General features: G+C 52.4%; 1 protein-coding gene across 2 annotated transcripts in view; it reads right to left on the bottom strand.

The window, feature by feature from the left end:
- Nucleotides 1-1,801: 1,801 nt before the first annotated feature.
- Nucleotides 1,802-18,629, bottom strand: part of CRY2 (cryptochrome circadian regulator 2) — a 36,424-nt gene continuing 19,596 nt past the window's right edge. For both annotated transcript variants that reach the window (XM_059140878.1, XM_059140887.1), the window contains 7 exons: nt 17,724-17,864; nt 16,351-16,662; nt 15,958-16,109; nt 15,436-15,638; nt 15,026-15,118; nt 13,717-13,858; nt 1,802-4,104 (listed from right to left, as the gene is read on the bottom strand). In XM_059140878.1, coding sequence (XP_058996861.1) covers nt 13,719-13,858; nt 15,026-15,118; nt 15,436-15,638; nt 15,958-16,109; nt 16,351-16,662; nt 17,724-17,864 — 1,041 coding nt within the window. In that variant the 3' untranslated portion in view covers nt 1,802-4,104; nt 13,717-13,718. The remainder of the gene's footprint in view (nt 4,105-13,716; nt 13,859-15,025; nt 15,119-15,435; nt 15,639-15,957; nt 16,110-16,350; nt 16,663-17,723; nt 17,865-18,629) is intronic.

Here is an 18,629-nt window from a genome sequence, read left to right as displayed (position 1 = left end):
TGACCCTACAGCCCCAAACACCTATCAATGATGAACTTAACCCTTCCTCTTGGCTTCTCAGTTTCTTCTCCCTCACACCAGGACTTTCCCGGATTTCTCTCACTTCTCACTTAGCACCTCAGTTGCATTTCTTGCAGAGCACCTCTCTTTTGCAGCCACAGACACCCCATGGCTGACTTCTCACATTCTAAGACTAGGAGCCAGCCTTTCTTCCTGCTGCCATAGTTGACTTCTTGAGATTTTTTCTCGTGGTTTTTCTGCTCCCTCCAGCACTTCTACCCCTGCAGTTCTGGGCCATTGTTCCCTTCTGATCTCTCCCCTAAGTGGGCTAAGCCCATGAGTTCTACAGAGCACAGACCGTTGGACACTCAAACTGCTGGCCAGGGCTAGGGCCCCAGCTTTGGTGGGTCAAGAGCCTCTGACCAAACCTTATGGGTCTCTCTGGCCTCCTGAGAACCACAGAGGCCTTGCCCTTACCTCTCTCTGAAGAAGGGGCAGAACAAACTGTTTCACAGCTTTTGGGATCCCATTTGCAAATCTGGACCACTTACTGGTCATGTCACCCCCTCTTCCTTCAATGTAGCACCCAAAAAGGAACTGCAGGCACCTGCCCTGCAGGAAACCACCTCCAGCCCCAAGAACATCATAATACCTAGTGCCAAAGGCTCGTCTCCCTGCTGGTGGGCCCAAAGGAGTGACCCCTTCACCTTTCCTGCTATCTTGGCTCCGCCACCTTTCACTAGGACCAAATAGTAACCACCTTCTGCTCAGATGCCTGGCTTTTGCTCCCAGGAAAGCAATCTTGACATTGTGGCTAATAATTGTTGCTTAAGAGTGTGTGCTTGCCTCAACTAGGAGCATCCTTAGGTGAGAAGTGTGCGTGTGTGTGTGTGTGTGTGTGTGTGTGTGTAGGACAACTCCATTTTCTAGAATCTTCTGCTCAAGAACAAAGCTATTGTAGCTCCTGAGGCAAAGCCAAAACCACATTAGAGAGGAGCCAGAAGGGAGAGAGGGAAGGACAGGTCCAGGTCTTGGTAGGAAGGAACTTCAAAGCGGAGCTAAGAATGAGATGAATCCCAGGGCCAAGTTCCTCCCTTTCCCCCCTTTTCACTGTGTGTAGAGCAATTTGTGTATTCTTGGGCCCTGTCTGAGCTGCTGCCCACATGAAGTTGGAGTGTGGTGTGAGCTAACAAAACTCTTCCAGGAGTCCAAGGCTAGAAACTACCATAGAAAAGCCCACATCCACTGCAGAGAGGCCACTCTCCAGACAGATGGCATGAGGCAAAGCCAGCATCCGGGCCCTGGGCTTGGCTGTGGGCAGAGCTCCACCATCCAGACTCAGCACTGGCCGCGTGCGTGCCCGCCCGACCACGCAGTGCTTAAGTGGCTGAGTTGAGATAAACGATGGCTTGGGAGCCTGGAGAGAACCCTGCCACTCACTGAGCTTTGGCCCTGGGGCTTTAGGTGGCCCGAGAGGCTGAGTCACTGCAGGATAGAACTCAGAAACCTCCTCCTGGGCCTGGAGTGCTCTGTACCATTCTGGCTGACTGAACACCACCCCTACCCCCACCCCAACTCCGGCTAAGCTCTGGAGCTGCCACTAGTCTGACCTGCCTGCTCACCTAGGGGCCTCCAGCTTCCCCCCATCTCTACCCATCCCTCTCCTCCCTGCCAAGTCTGAGGAGGGGTGAGAAGCTCCTGGTTCCAGCGGAAGCAAGATGGTCTGGTAGAAGGCTTCACTCAGGCTCAGCCTTACTGACTCCTGGTTCCCAGACCTCCCACAGATTGACAACAACACAGCTTTGCTCAGACAGGATCAGACATTTATGAAACACGTGAATATTCACAAACTGTGGGAGAAACGCACCTTCCCAGTAGTAAGAAATCTCTGTATAAAGTGCATTTTGTCTGCGACCATCTCTTCCCCATGCTGGCCCTTGGATTAGGATTTGGGTCAATGTTCTGTGGCAGCCCCGGGGACACTTGGGCTAGAAGAGGGGAGGCACGAAGCCGTCGTGGAGCTCTGGGCCACTGGATGCACCCTCCCCTTACCCCGGCCCTCCCAGCTCTGGGAGGGGACCACTCTGTTCTGCTGGGAATGGGCCAGCTTGCCAGGGATGGTGAAGCAGGGGGAGGTGGTCCCACCAACTTGTACCTCGGGCAAGAGGGCTGTCATCTAATAGGCAGGAGAAGGGAAACATCCTGGTATTTGAAGGTGCTGCTGAACAAATACCGACTCTGGGCCCAAGCCCTCTGGCATTCCCGATCCCTCAGAACAGCCCTTCCAGGCTCGCTCTACTCCCCTTCTGGCAATAGCCCCCAATTCTCCTTCCTCTAGGCTGGGGCTGGAGGAACAGAGAAGACCCCTACTCAACGCTCTGAATACACACCATCACCTGGGCTCTGCTTCCCCCACGATTATGGGACATTTCTAGTGAGGGTGACACACATACAACAGGGGGACTTGGAAGGCAGCTCTCCGGCTGAGAAAACCTGAGGACATCTCAGGAAGGAGCCTGTCAATGCGCTGGACAGCTGAGGGAACAAAGGCCTGACCCCAGGGTTCTGGTCTGAGGACAGAGGAGGACAGAGAGGGACAGGGCAAGGGCCAAGGGAGTTAACAGCTATGAGGCTGGGAAAGGTCACAGGGAGGTAGAGAGGAAAAGGCCCGGAGGCCAGCTTAATGTTACACATGAGGACAAAATCCAAAGAGAAATCAGCCTCTCAGTTATACACGCACCTGTACACACACACACACACACACACACACACACACACACACACACACACACATTGTGGCTCACGTGCAGGCCACAGGGTGGAAGGAAGACTGGCTGTAGCTGACCACACAGTCCTTTTCATTATGTCCTCAACACAGGCCTTTAACAGTGGGAGGGCTGAGGTGGGAGCCAGGCCAGTCCCGGAATGCAAGGCCTTGGCTTCTCTGGGTCAAACCTCCCACCGGCTGCATCTGGAAGGGTCGGTGTGCTGGCTGAGAGCTCTGCTCGGACATTTCTCAACTGTCTCTGGCAGTTCCCCCGAGTCCACCTGCTGGGGTCCTTGGTATCCGGCCACTGGCAGAGCTGACACAGGATCTTGGATGTGGACCAGTCCCAGGCATTCCCCAGAAGCCTACAGACCACGGGACAGAATGGCTCCCCTGGCTGGGTGTCAGCTGACCTCATGCAGCACTGCAGTGTGGCTGGAGGAACCAGGGGGCTTTCTCACCAGGAACCTGCCTCCTCCTTGTGGAGGCACCGAGTCTCCACAGTCAGTGCTGAGGCTGGCTCTCAGCTTCTGAGGCAGGAACAGTAAAAGCTGCAATTCAATTCCTAACTTTAGGTTTTCAGCTCCAGAAAGGTGGGCACTTTTGGGGCTAGCGTCTACAGTACCATGGGTATGGCCCATGAGTCCGGTATCTGGGTGTACCTCCCTGGGATGGCGGCATGTTTCCAGATCTATTTACAGCCTCAGGTTCAGTCCCAGATGCCCGAGAACTCTGGAGGACCCGGTGGCAGGAAATTTTAAGATGAGAAAGAAGCCAGACCAGGTGACTGTATCTGGAGAGCATCTGTCCCCTCCAGCCTGCCCAACCACCCGCATCATAAAGCAGGAACTCAGCAGGGTCCTGGCTGCTTCTAGAATCCCATGCTCTGGACAAAAGCCAGCAATGTCGTCCTCCTGCTCTTCAGTCCGATGTGATGAGAGAGGGAGGAAGGGCTCAGGGTCAGGGTGGGGTGGAGCAGGTGCCCGAGTCCCAGCTAGGGTCCTACTACTCTCCTATTCAGACAAGGTAGCTGGCTCCCAGGGACAGGTTTGGCTGAAAGTCACTGCCATGACCTCTAGCCTGGCGTCTGGAGGCTGAGGTGAAGCTGCTACACGTGCTCCTCCAGCCCAAGCCGTGCTCAGAATCACGAGAGTGTAAACAGATGCATGCACACGCAAACACGCACACCACTCCTTCCCCGCACACGCGTACACACAAGCACACATGTTCGCTCAGTCTAGTCTCCGTCGGTGATCAGCTTTTCTGCAGGTTGCACTCTGCTGCCGTGGCGGCTGCTCGGGCTCCCAGGCTTCGCTCACGGAGCTACAGTGCTGCCGCTGAAAGACAAAAACAAGTGCAAAAGGGAGCGTTCAGGGCGCTGCTCGGTGGCTCAGGGACACAAACTCCTCTGGCTGCTTCTTTGAGGACACTCAGACTGCGAACCAGGAAGAGCCTGGGGTGCACTGCAGGGGTCGGAACACCGCCCCCTCGGAGGCAGTGCACGGGACAAGCTCTCCCTGCAGACCCTCGGTGCCTCCTTGGCTCCAGGGCTCAGGGCAGGAGAGGAGGAGGAGAAGGTCACAGGGACTCCCCGCAGGCCGGGGTGATGGGCGCTCTGACAGGACAAGGGCAGTTTTCAAATCAAGGCACAGTGGCTGCTGCCAGAGACACTCAGAAAACAAACAGCAGAAGAGAAGCCAGCGGGGGCCGGGAATTGGAAGATGAAGGCAATGACCGAGTTTAGAACCGGCAGGTAAGCAAATTTCCACATAGAGATCAAAGAACCCTGGGCGCTGTGTGAGAAGACCTGGGGGGTGGGTATCACGGAGACACAAGGAGGAGTCATTCTAAATATTTATAACATCCTGAATTTGGAGCAGAGGGATGAAATGGCCTCATGTCTGAGAACAGAGGACAGGGCAGGCCAGTCACAATGCTGGGTTGCCTGTTTATTTTTTTTTTTTTTATTTTTTTTTTAAAGATTTTATTTATTTATTTGACAGAGAGAAATCACAAGTAGATAGAGAAGCAGGCAGAGAGAGAGAGGGGGAAGCAGGCTCCCTGCTGAGCAGAGAGCCCGATGCGGGACTCGATCCCAGGACCCTGAGATCATGACCTGAGCCGAAGGCAGCGGCTTAACCCACTGAGCCACCCAGGCGCCCTGGGTTGCCTGTTTAAATAGGTCTAGTGTATCTCAGAGGGTACAGACACCTGAGGGGTTCCAGTAAAGGTTTGTACGTTTAAATGATGTGAGGCAGATGATACTAAGGCTCACTGTACTTAATGCAGTCAGGCACTATACAGTTGTATTTTTAAAAAGGATTTTATTAATATATTTGACAGAGAGAGAGGAAGACAGAGCACAAGCAGGGGGAGCAGCAGAGGGAGAGGGAGAAGCTGAGCAGGGAGCCTGATGCAGGCTCGATCCCAGGACCCTGGGATCATGACCTGAGTCGAAGGCAGACACTTAACCGACTGAGCCCCCCGGCACCCCTATACAGTTGTATTATGGCTGAATTGTGTCCTCCCCCGAATTCATATGTTAAAGGCCTAACCCCCAGTGCCACATAATGTGACTGTATTTGGAGAAAGGGTCTTTAATGAGGTAATTAAGTTAAAGTGAGGTGATTAGGGTAGGCCCCAATCCCGTATGGCTGGTGACCTTATAACAAGAGGGATTAGGACACAGGCATTCACAGGAAGAAGGCAACCGTCTGCAAGCCAAGGAGAGAGGCCTCAGGGGAAGCGACGAGCCAGCACCTTGCTCTCAGGTGCAGAGCCCTCAGAACTGCGAGAGAACAGACTTCTGTTGTTGAAGCTCCCCTGTCGGTGGTGGCACCTTATTCTGACCGCACTCACAAACTCAAACAGCTCGTGATCCTGTTAATCCTAAAGATATGGCCTCTAGCTATACAGATGAGAAAACAGAAGGTAGACAGGACAAGTGGCCCAGGATGACAGCATCAAAAGTCACCAAGCCAAGCCAGGAAACCCAGGACAGATGCCAACACCCGTATTTTCACCACGAAGCAATCTCTCTATCACAGCACTGCTCATCCAGACTTCCAGAGGACACAAAATGGAACTTCACATGGTGGCACGAAGGCCACTACACATCCGAGCAACATGAACGGAAGTTCAGAATTTAAGAGAAGAGGGAACGCGCTCCGCATGGTCACAGACACTGGAGCCAGAGATTCAAAATCAGTCTCCGGACACGTGCAACCCTTTGAAGACAAATGTGATTCCGAAGAACACTGTACCTGGATGATGGTAAGTTATCTGGAGGCTAGGGAAAGAAAACGAAGAGCAAACTAAAGGGCAGGTACCTGATTGGGTTAGTACTGAGAGCCTCATTCTTTAATATATGTATTGTTTTCTTTTTTTAAAGATTTTATTTATTTATTTGACAGACAGAGATCACAAGTAGGCAGAGAGGCAGGCAGAGAGAGGGGGAAGCAGACTCCTCGCTGAGCAGAGAGCCTGATGTGGCGCTCGATCCCAGGACCCTGGGATCATGACCTGAGCCGAAGGCAGAGGCTTTACCCACTGAGCAACACAGGGGCCCCTAATGTAAGTATTATTTCAATAAATTTTTCCTTTAAGCTTGTACCATAATAATCAGCTAGCCATGTTTTCCCTATAAATAAATGGGTCACTTTCTAAAGCATACATATGTTTACTGAGACAGGATGTGATATATATTTTACACACGGGTCTCGCTCTGACCCCCGTTAAGCCAGAGATGACTTTCCTTCTGAAACTGCAAATTTCAGGACTGGAGAGGGTCCTCTTCCCAATACCTCTGTTTCTTGTGTTTTCTCCACCTTTTGGGATGGGGGAAGATAGAGTGCATACAAATTCCTTAGAACACTAGCTCTTACTCTGGGATTCTTGGACTTTTTTTGGGTCCAAGGATAGGCTTAAGGGGCGATCCATGAGGGCCTTGAAGGTCGGCGCACATTCTCCTGTGTGAGTAGCTCCAACTTTCTGGGGAGGGCTTCCATCCTTTATCTGACTCTCCCAAGCACAGGTAACCTCAATACGGTTTGCAAACCAATGCCTATGTATGGCTGGAAAAAATGTATTACTAAATTAATTTCACTTATTCCTCAATGTAGTTACTAGAAATTTAAAATCACACTTGTGGCATCCATGGTAGATCTGACAGGACTGATCTAGAATTTGAAGCAAGGACGTCTTTGTAACTAAGGAGAGAGAAAGTCTCCTCTTTCCCAGATTCTCTGATCAAACACCTGGCAGCCTAATTGTGTAGGCAAACTGTTTAATTGTAGCCAGTGATCTTCATAGCTTCTGGCAAACTTGTCTCTAAGTGCTTCTGATTGTTGCTTATGGAGCCAGGACTTAGCAACAGAAGGTGATACTGGGTATGTGTTAAGGGACTGATTTCCAGGCTCCCTCTCCCTCTTGACCCTACAAGGGAGGAGATGCGCACTTACTTCATTGGGCAATGGCTCTCTATGGTGGCTGTCCGGGGTCTGTGGGGCCTTTGTGGAAGAGAGGACACGAGCCCTGCCTTCACTCCTGAGATCACATGAATAATGGATCCATGTGCTTGCTAACAGTAGTGGCTTGCTTTCGGTTAAAAATGCCCTTTTCAGGGACTGGTTTAATTCAAATGCTTAGAAGGTCTTTTTACCAAAAAGCATCAAAAATCCTTTCTCTTCTTAGCTACTCGTTTTCATTATGTTTTCTTGGGGGATGGCCTAAGACTTCCCAGGCCACTACATATATAGAAAACACTGTCTGTGAATCAGGTGACTTTGTGAGCACTTTTAATCAAATTTATAAGATTATTTTCTAATATGCTTTGCCTGTCAACTGTCTTGGTGATTTTTTTTACACCCCACAGTGAAAATGACCCAGCATACAATCTGTTGATGGCATTTGCTGAATTAGAATTGGGCTTATAATGATTCTCATGTACTTTAAAGTATGATAATCAAGAGGCTATGTTCTTTCGTGTGCAACACTTCCCTTTTCTATCTGGCATACACTGGTAACGGGCGGGTACTCCAGTCACTACGAGAGCCTAAGATGTACCCTGTCGCCCCCACATCTAAAACCCGAGCAATGCATTTGTCAGCTCAATTATTCTGCATCACAATTCCAACATTTTCCAAAGGATGACAACAAACGCCTGAACTGAGAACTTGGGGCGCCTGGGTGGCTCAGTCAGTTAAGCATCTGCCTTCAGCTCCGTTCATGGTCTCAGAGTCCTGGGATCGAGCCCCACATCGGGCTCTCTGCTCAGCAGGGAGTCTGCTCTCCCTGTCCCTCCTGTTTGTGTGCTCTCTCTATCCAATAAATAAATAAAATCTTCAAAAAAAACCCCACAAAAAACAAAACAGAATTTAAGCAGCCACATGGCTCTAAGGCTAACACTTCACACCCATGTTGACTTGGGCGAAACTATGCTATGCGGCAGGCTCAGGAAGGGGGTGGCAGTGTGTGGCCACAGATATGGCCCAGTGACCCAAGTCCCTCTGTGATGGGTTCAAAACCACAAATACAGAACAGCATGGTTTGGAAGAACCAGCTTGTTTTTGTCCACAAAGTTAGTCAAAGTTAGTCAAACTAGTCAACTAGTTCCTCAAGCTGCTTGATCGGCAGGTAACTAGACAGTTCCTCGTGCTCTTGTTCTCAAGCCAGAGCATAAGTCTGCAGAAAAAAGGGACTGGGGAAAGCAATGAGGCCCTGTAGGAAAGTGATGACAGCAACACTAAGAGAAAGGGAAGAACAGCTTGGGGGAGGCAACAAGGGAAAAATCAACTCATAAAACATGTGCTGAAAAATCAATCTCTCAATTGCCCGACTCTTTCAACCTGTCGTTAAATACAGCAACCCCAGAAGCAGCTGCTGGAACACAAAGTGACTTAATGGTGTCCCCCTCGGTGTACCCAGTGTTAGGGCTACATGCCCTCCAACCTGTGTGCCAGATGCGAACAAGAAAGCCCAGTCTGTGAGGCTGTCCTGCCCCCCGATCCTAGCCCGGAACGGGTGTGCGTGAAGCGCATGCTGGAGTTTGCCTCAGCAGATAAGGTGGGTGGAAACTTCGTTTGGAGCCTGTAACCAAGTCTCAGTGTCCCCGAGCTTGACAGGGGCAGAAGGTTTGCTACAGACTCCCAAGTTAGAAATGGGGAAGAACAGAGGTGCAGCTGGGCCCAGACGGGCCAGGATGGGGTACAAAGCTGGGCTCTCAGCTCCGTCTCATTCCTCATGTCAACGACACACTGTCCCTCCCGGCACCATACAAATCCTACAGCAACAGGGAGGGGACGTCAGTCAACCGGCAGCCACTGCGGGGATAGAGGTGGGGAGTGCAAAGGGACACGGCCCGCCCGCATCCCAACTTCTCATTTCCAGGGTGAGAAGCAGAGGGGTGGCAACTCGGCAGGCAAAGGCTCCCGGGCAGTGAGCAGCAGGACCGCCGCGCACTGGCTGATCCGGGCGGGAAGCCCGGCCATTGCACTGTCTTCCACTGTGTAGCGTTTCAGACTGCCCGCTGCCTTTCACACACAGTGCTTCCTCCAAAGAGGGACACACAACGGAAGAAGTGCCAAAACGACAAGGAGAGTGCAGGGGTCAGGCTTTCGGCAGTGAAGCTCCAGGGCTAACCCAGCTCTGGTGAACTGTGGGCAGGGGAGGGAATGGGAGGGGTGATCCTCTGTCAGGAGCCTTTTGTATTCAGTGGGGCTTCTCTCAACAGATCGCTGTGCACCAGCCACCAGCCGATGGGTAAATGGCTTACGTGACCTGGTTCCCCATGGTAAAATGTTTGGACCAATAAGAAAAATCTGGACACAATTGGAGGCTAATGGAATCCTGGGCAGTCAGCAGCTTTGGGGCTTATGGTAAAGCCTCTGCAACAGCTATTTGGGGGCTGGCTTATTTTTCAGTTTAGTGAACATTGTACAATAAAACCAGATGCAGAACAGACATCAGTGTGGGTTTTAGGTAAACGTGAAACCTACTGATATCAGGGCGTGTTTTACACTGTAAATCATTGTCTGCCCTGCGAACTGCCACAGGTCTGAAGCATTAGAAATAACAGAACCACAAAACGATAGAGCTCAGAGCTGAACGGGGCCTCAGAAGGTTCAGGATGGAGCCTTCAGGCTGGTCAAGACTGAGTAGTCCCACTTTACAGATACCTGACAGCGTCTCTTCGAAAGGCTAAGTACCCTGCTCCAGGACACACAACTAAAAATGACCAAGAGAAGACGGGAAATGGGGCAAGTCTTCTCAGTATAATGTAGTGTCAGAGCAGGCCATGTGGGCACAGCTGTGTGGCCTACTCAGCCCAGAGGGCTGCCTCTCACTGACATTAACAATAATATAATCCAAGATGCCCTGAGAAAAGTGGGCAAGACGGGAACATGATTTCATCTCCCTGGTGCATTTTACTTGTTCAAAGGCTTTGAATGTATGGTTTTACACTTGCTTCCCCTGCCAGGTATGTTCGATGGGCAGGGCAGGTGACGAGGTGCTGTTTTTTTTTTTAAAGATTTTATTTATTTGACAGGGAGATCACAAGTAGGCAGAGAAACAGGCAGAGAGAGAGGGGGAAGCAGGCTCCCTGCTAAGCAGAGAGCCCAATGTGGGACTCAATCCCAGGACCCTGAGATCATGACCTGAGCTGAAGGCAGAGGCTTAACCCACTGAGCTACCCAGGTGCCCAGATGAGGTGCTATTGTCACTATTTTGCGGATGGGGATGCTGGACACTGAGGACCAGGCACTACCAGCGGTGGACAGTGAGACCCCAGTGTCCTCTCTTCTTGCAGGGTTTCCAAAGAACATGTGCCTTCCTCTCCAGTCTGTCTTGTCCTCTGGCCTCCTGGCTCCCACTTCTGAGCAATGAGCCATGATGAAGGGCATAGTAAACCTTGAGAATCAGACCTTAAGATCCTAATAGGCCAAAGAATAATTTCCTGGAGGGCAAGGCCAGAGACAGCTGACTTCTGCACCCTTGTCATGTTTTCATTTGGGGTCACGGCTATCGCCTCTCATCAGCCGGCTCCCACACTGCCACCGTTTCCTCTGCAGGCCCCAGACTAACGCCTCCAAAAATGCCAGTTTGATCACTTCACTCTCCTGTTCCAAAATGTCCCCTGGCATCCAGAGTATACCAAGGATTCACTCGCCTGACATTTAGGACCCTTCCTGATCCAACCCAACAGTAGTCTTCTGTTCTTCTAAAATAATAATGATAACAGTATCTATAATAGTAATAGTGGATACTTGTGAGCTTATGAGCCAGGCATTGGGCTAACTGTCTTGTATGTTACCTAGACACTGTTAGCAGTCTACCAGTATCCACACTTCATCACTACCAAAACCTAGCAGTGGCTCATGGGCCTAACACAGACAATGAGTCATGATTGGTCTAAGTCAGTGACTCTCAGAGTTCAGTCCCAGAATGGCAGCATCATCAGCTGCTGGGAACTTGTTAGAAATGCAAATTCTCAGGCCTCACCCCAGACCTACTAAATCAGAGCTCTGGGAGTGGGGCCCAGCAATCTGTGGTTTAACAAATCCTCTAGGGGATTCTACGGCTCACTCAAGTTGGAAAACCAATGGTCTAAACCAATCCTGACAATCCAAATGCTCACTTTCCACACTGGGCGTGGATTTCTTAGTCTGGAGTCATGAGACCAATGTGAAAAGCTGGGGAAGTGGTATTCTGGGAAAGCTTTTCTTTCTTTCTTTCTTTCTTTTTTTTTTTTAAATATTTTGTTTATTTATTTGATACAGAGAGATCACAAGTAGGCAGAGAGGCAGGCAGAGAGAGAGAGAGGAGGACATAGGCTCCCTGTGGAGCAGAGCCAGATGCGGGACTCGATCCCAGGACCCTGAGATCATGACCTGAGCTGAAGGCAGAGGCTTAACCCACTGAGCCACCCAGGTGCCCCTCTGGGAAAGCTTTTATTTTCTTCATAAAGAGGAAGAGAGGCATCTCCTGATAATCTTCTTAATATAAAATTGCAACCCTCACTACGCCCCAACCTTTACTTTCTATCTTCTTACCAACTTTAATTTTTTTCATATCATTTAGAGCCTCTTGACTTTGTTCCTTGTCTGTCTCCTCCACCAAGATGCATCCAAGACGGAAGGCCCTTGTCAGCCTTGTTCGGCATGTCTCAATATCCCAGTAAGCACGACAGTGTCTAGCAAACTGTGCTCAAAAACCGCAGGTGTGTTTACTGACGAATGAGTGCAGCTGTCTCTGCTATTCCTTTTCTTTCTTGCTTCCTCTTTCTTTCTTGAGGAACTGATGGCTGAGGCTGTGGCAGCCACCTTGAGACCATGAAGCAAGAGAAGCGCAAAAAAAAGGGCTCTGACATTGCTGAGCCACCACGCAATGCCCACCTCAGGGCCTCTGGTTAGAAAGAAAAATAAATCCCTACTTGCTTGAGCCACAGCAGGCAGCTCTCCCACTCCTGATGGCCCCACACATTCCTACCTGACAGATCTATTTAATAGTTGAACCTTTATGACCACGGAATTTAGAGGTGAGGAAATGAAATCTCATAGCGGTTAAGGAATTTATGAAAGATCATGTGACCCTGAAGCTATTTTTCTTGTCTGAAATGCCCTCCTTGTGGCCTAAATCCAACTCACCTCTCAGCCCTAAGTGTAAAGGTCTGTGTCCTGTTCCGTGATCACCCCAACCTACCAACAGCTGGCCTGTGGGAAGCGTGTGCTGCCTAGGAATCATAAATTATTTGTATTCTTTTCTAAGGAGACTGTTAAATGCTTGTGGATGGGGATCATAACACATCTTATATGCTCATGGTCCCTCCTCACACACCTGCTGGCGACAATTTCATTCTGACTTGGATGCCGTCGGCTTCCTGAGCAACCCTGACCCAGACGTTTACCCTCTCTATTCTTGGATCTTCTCGCCTGAAAGTCGGAGTACCAGCCTGGCAAGCTCCAGATTTATAAGAGAGAATAAACTTTGCTTAGTATCACAGAGCTAAGAGTTAACAAAGAGAGCAGCACCTGAGATACTATCTGGTAGTGTCTAAGTAGTATCTAAGGCTGCCAGTGCTTCTAGAACAAGCCAGTACAAATCAGTGAGCAACGTCTAGCACACAGAGCCTAGCAGGGTAAAGGGCACGAGTGTCAAACACAGCACTCAAGCACAGACGCTCAAACCAGATGGCCCTGCCTAGCCCTGAAATGGAAGGGCTGGGAAAAAAGAAGTAATTGGTTCCACAGAGAAAAAAAATCACTCTCCAGTCCAGTGACACAGGCACGGCGCATAAGGAACACCTGAGATGATGACTCAAAGAGAAGAGGGATTTATACTTCCCCAAGAAAGGCAAGAAAGTCCCTTCCTGCTCTGTGGAAGGAGCCAGGTTTTATTTTTGTTTTTTCATGACATTCAGGGGGCTTCCAAGAAAGCTGAGTGCTGACACGGAAGCCCAGAGCCAAGGCCATGTGGAAGGTGGGAATGAAGGAGTGGCTTTAAGAGGCGCTGATGATGGGCAGCCAGACCCTATTGGTCCTCAGCTGGGGCTGGGCCTCCCCCCAGCGCACAGGGACGCAGCCTGTCCGTGGTGGCAGAGGGCCCAGGAGCCTCTTCAGACCCTGCCACGGGGCCGATTCTCCCACAGCTTTACCTCCTGGGCTCTACTTTCTTTTTGTTGGATCTCACTCACTTTGATAAGTAGAAAGAGTTAAAAACTATTCCCTTTCCCTTAGTTGGTAAAAAAAATAAAAAGGCTTTACTTTCAAACATCCTTTTTAAAATTTAAAAGTATGGAAGTCAGAATGGTAGAAATTTAAAGTTGAAATCCAAAGGAAAAAAATCATGCAATCCCTACCAGGTTTTAATCTAATTTGCTGGGTTTTAACCTTCAGCTCCAAACCCGTTCCCACCTTCCTTCCCAAAGGTGCCTCTAAGCTGCTGTCACTCACTCTCAGACATCCCTGCTCGGCAGCTCTGGGGAGGGCAACTCTGCCACCCTGGCCCGTTTGCTGAGTTCTTCACCCGGTGGTTCCTCGGCTGCTTCCAGCTTGCGTTTGGGGGACGCTGGGCCACTGGGGAGTGGTCTTGGGCCTGTAGGGAAGCAAGTCAAAGTGTCAAACGGACTGTGACTAAAGCCAAGATGACCCAAAACTGGGCAGTGGCAGCTCTTTTCCGAGCCAGGAGCCTGCATCGAAGCCGTGCCCACATGTTGCTTCACAGGCCTGCCCCTCAGCCTTCCTTCCAGCAGTGACCTTGCCCTGAAATGTCTAAGGAGAGCATAACCCAGCATGCTGGCAGTAGGGCCAGTTCTGGGGCCCAAGCCCCACGGGCTCCAGGCCAGAGACAGATTTGGTTTGTCTGCTGCCCTTGCTTCCAAGGTCAGGCATTGCCCCCGGGACGCTGGCTCAGCCTCCTGAGGCAGCACCTCCTCTGCAGAGCCGGCCTGGCTGGGCAAGCTGCAGAAACCCAGGAGGTCTTCCCGGTCTCACCTTACTGATACTTCGCCCAGAGCTGGGGCGGGCTGTGGGGCGGGGTGGGGGGCTGTTGGGAGGCAAAGAATTCGGCACCACCACCACCAGGCTGTGCCGCCACCTCCTGCCTGGACAAGAACGGCTGCCTCCTTTCTAGCCTCCCTGTCCTCGCTCCTGCCCACACTGTCCCCTCCACACAGCAGGCAGAGTGAGCTTCTGAAAACCTAGATCAAAGCCCCGCACCTCCACCCTGCTGACCACCAGGCTGTGCCTTCTTAGGGCACTGACGCCACTCCTCCCCTCACCCACGCAGAGCCCGGGGACGCCACTCCTGCCACAGCTTGTCCTCGTCTCACTCTGACTCCTCCCTTGAGACAGGCCGGCCACCCTGGCTTCCCTTTCTGTTCCTTGCATGTCTCTGGTCTCTCCCTGCTACTCCCTTTGCCTGGAATGCTCTTCTCCCAGTTCCCGGAAAGCCGGGTTCTGCTCGGCACTTGGGTCGCGGCTGAGACGGGCGTTCCCTGACCGCTCTGATCTGAAGTACCTGAGGGAGTCCCCCTTCCCCAGCGCCTCTCACATCAGATTGTTCAATTTTATTTCCCCCAAAGCACGTGTTATCGGAAATGATCTTGCACAGTTCCTTTACTATTTGTCTCTCCCCAGTGGACGATAAGCTCTGTACATGGGGCATAGATTCATTCCAGCCTTTGTCCTCAGGCCCCTGTGACTCTAGTTCTGCGGTGGTCTCCGGACGGACACAGGCCACAGGAGGCCAGCTGCTACTCACCTGCACTGCTCATGCTCCCAGTCTGGCTCGAGCTGGGCTCTGCCACCGGGTTGTTGAGGTCTTCTACACAGGAAGGGACAGATGCCAGCAGACCTGGGGGAGAGGCAGGGGAGCAATCAGAACGTCATCTCATGGGAATGCAGAGAGCCATAGGGCAGCTGAAGACAGGATGGGCGGTGGGGGACAGGGGGTGCTGGGCCATGACGCTGAGGTTCCACTTCTTCCCACCCGCCACACTTGAGAGAGGCCTGATGCAGCCCAGCCTGGAGTGCCCTGCACCCCTTAACTTAATAGCTGAGAAGAGAGTACTTGGTCTCCCTCTGCAGGAAGGACCTGGAAATCCCCGCTGAGCCCACAGGAGCGTCCCTTAAGTGAGGGAGGGGATGGGGGTGGGAGTAGTGGCTCCTTACAGAGTCCCCGGTAGCGGGACAGCTGCTGGTAAATCTGCTTCATTCGCTCGATGTTGAGCCGGCTGGTCTCAGCGTGGTTGACGATGGGCCGGGGGTAGTCCACACCAATGATGCACTTGGCTGCCTTCTGAATGGACTCAGGGGCATTCCAGGGCTCATAGATGTATCGAGAGGGGAACCCTTTCAATATGGGCAGGTAGCGCCTGAAACACGCATTGGACAGCGGGTCAGCATGCTGCGACTTTCCTTCAAAGGACACAGGTATCTACGTTTTACTTTTTAAAGATTTTATTTATTTATTTGACAAAGACAGAGAGAGAGGGAACACAAGCACGGGGAGTAGGAGAGGGAGAGGGAGAGGCAGGCTTCCTGCTGAGTCGATCCCAGGATGCTGGGATCGTGACCTGAGCCGAACGCAGACACTTAAGGACTGAGCCACCCATGCGCCCCCCGCCAAGACTATCTTATCTTAGGAGCTGGTCCCAGCAGCCAGGAGCCAGACAGCCTGGACTGCATCCTTACCTGATGTAGTCCCCACTGGGGTCCGTGCGGCGGCCAAAGCCCACAGGGCAGTAGCAGTGAAAGAACTGCTGGAAGAAAGCACTGCAGGACAGCCACATCCAGCTGCCTGCGTTCACACTGAAATCCGCATCGAGGAGCAGCTCATCAAATACCTAGATGGGGAGAGGGTGGGACAGTCAGCCTCGATGGGGACCTACTGCTAGGGTTCCCCCCAAGTTACCACACGCACCATGGAGGGAAGAGAGCCAAAGCCCTCCTGCTGATAAGACAAGAGGGATCTGGAGGGGATCCCCTGGATCCAGGGATCCCACCCCATGCCCCAGGCCAGAAGAGGGCTACCCTTGCTGGGCCTGATGAGAGGGTATGGGCCTGCTTCCCCTGAGAGAGACTCACCCGGACCCCGCTCTCCCAGCTGACCCAGAGGTCCCCGCGGGTGAGGAAGCAGGCCACGGCGTGCCGGGCCAGATGGTGGATCCAGCCCTCCTGCCTCAGCTGGGTCATGATGGCGTCAATCCAAGGGAAGCCTGTCTTGCCCTCGGCCCACTTGGCCAGGGCCTCGGGGTTGCGGTCCCAGGGGATCTGGATGCAGATGGGGTTCCCTTCCATGCGGTCAAACCTGGGGTTGTTGGTGGCTGCCGTGTAGAAGAACTCTCGCCACAGGAGTTGCCCAAACAGGGAGAGGGGGGGTGTGCTGTTCCGCTTCACCTGGGGGGTGGGGTAGCACATGGATGTAACACTCGCCCAGCCCCCGGCGCCGGGTCACTCAGATCTCTCCCACAGAGCAATCTGGAGCCTCAATGAATGTGGTGGCATAGACATGTGAAGGGGCTATGCCCTCACAGTGGCCCAGCGTGCCCGCAGTCTGAAACCCCAGACCCTGGCTGTGGGCACCGGGAACCCAACTCCTCAGGCCTGGCCCACCCTTGCCCTCAAGGGTCCCTGCTTGGCTCCACTTTCTACAGAGTCAAAGGGAGTTTTCCCATCAGTGCATAAAAAATGTTCACTTTAGATTCTGGTTAAATAAGTGATTATGACAGCCTGGATCTGAAGGAACTGAAAGATCAGCCCAGGCCTCCCTGCAAATAACGACCTTCCTGAAATCCCAAGATTTCAAATTGGCACAGCCACCCCATGGCACCCCATCCTGCTCCAGGCAAGGACAGGGACATAGCATGAAACAACACAGATGGAAGGGCGACCTGCTGAAGGTGGACAGTTGGATGTGTCCCTCTCTTTTCCTTCTGGGGGCAGGCACACCACCTTAGGGTTATTGGCCTACAGTCCACAGAGGACAGCCCTGCCTTCAGCCCAGGTCATCTCCTCGTCAGTGGTAGAGAGCAGCGGCTCCCGGACTCCCCGATTACATGCTGCGGACCAGCCCCACAGAGGACTGCTGAGCTCTTCTGCTCAGCACTGGTTCCAGTCCTGCCCTCCCTGCCTCCCAGCCCAAGTGCTTGCCCCCCCATCCACCTGCTCGCGGCAGATCTGCCACCTCGAGGGTCACACCCTGAGCTCAGCTTTTCGGCCCATCCTGCTCTACTTGATAACCTGGAGATTACTTAGATCAGCTGTTTGGGTGGTGCTGGGCTCTGCCACGTCTTGGATGTGGACCCCCCACCTTCTCTGGACCATACACACACGTAAGCACCCCTAGAATCCACAACCCGGTTCCCGCCAACCCTCTGCAGGGTGTCTGACTGGCCCAGAAGGCTGGTCCGCGGGGCTGCAAGTGGGGACAGGGCATGGTGGCCCCGCCGCCCCCTCACCTTTTTATACAGGTCCCACAGGCGGTAGTAGAAGAGGCGGCACGAGAGGCAGCCAAAGCGCAGGTAGGGGCTGAGGCCCGTGGGGCTGGCCAGCAGGGAGTTGGCGTTCATTCGGGGTCTCTCGTAGTTGGCAACCCAGGCCTGCAGCAGGAGGAGAAGGTGAAGAAAGGAAAGGCCTGGACATTGCAGAGAACAACCCCGAGGTGCTGGCGTACTTGGCGCTTTACTTCGCGGCTCATGGTTACGTGGCTTCTCCCGTGGGGTCTGAACAACCCACTGGGGCAGCACTTATCAGTACCTCCTCTTGAAAATGAACCACGAAGCTCGGTTATGTGGCTCTTCTGGGGTTACAGAGGTGCTAAGAACTAGGGCTGGGGGGACGTAGCTTCCAACTCCAGATTCCATCTCCAGCTGCCAACTTTTTCTTCCTTAACTCCTCACACCCTCTTTCTCCTTGTGATGCCTCCTCAAACTTGACAACTCCGCAGGCCTCCTCCTCCACACTTCCCCACCACCCCTCAATAGACAACTTTCCTTTCTTGCTGAAATGCAAACCTTCAGCTGAAAAACTCAACTCTTAGCCTCCAAATCTGCAAACTCAACTGTGTCCACGCCTCCCCCTCCCCACCGCCTCTCCCTCTCCAGTGATTCTGCCCAAGGCCAAGGCCTCCCCTGGCTCTGAATCCCTCCCCCTTCCTTCCCCTGCACCTTCCATCTCTCCCACTCCAGTTTCCACTCCGGTAACACTGGGCAAATCATGTTGTTTCTTTGAAAACAAAAGAAAAAAAAAAAAGGCCCTTTAGGAAGCCAGTGGACCTTTGTTCTGTCTGCTTTCTTCTCTCCAAAGCCCATGTCCCACAGCCAGAGGCACTTCTTGGCTTCTGCCTTCACTGCTCCCCCCAGGCT

This window comes from Mustela lutreola, chromosome 1 (genome assembly GCF_030435805.1).
Source record: "Mustela lutreola isolate mMusLut2 chromosome 1, mMusLut2.pri, whole genome shotgun sequence".
NCBI lineage: Eukaryota > Metazoa > Chordata > Mammalia > Carnivora > Mustelidae > Mustela > Mustela lutreola.
Note: the sequence above shows the minus strand (reverse complement) of the source record. Positions and strands in the feature narration are given on the sequence as shown.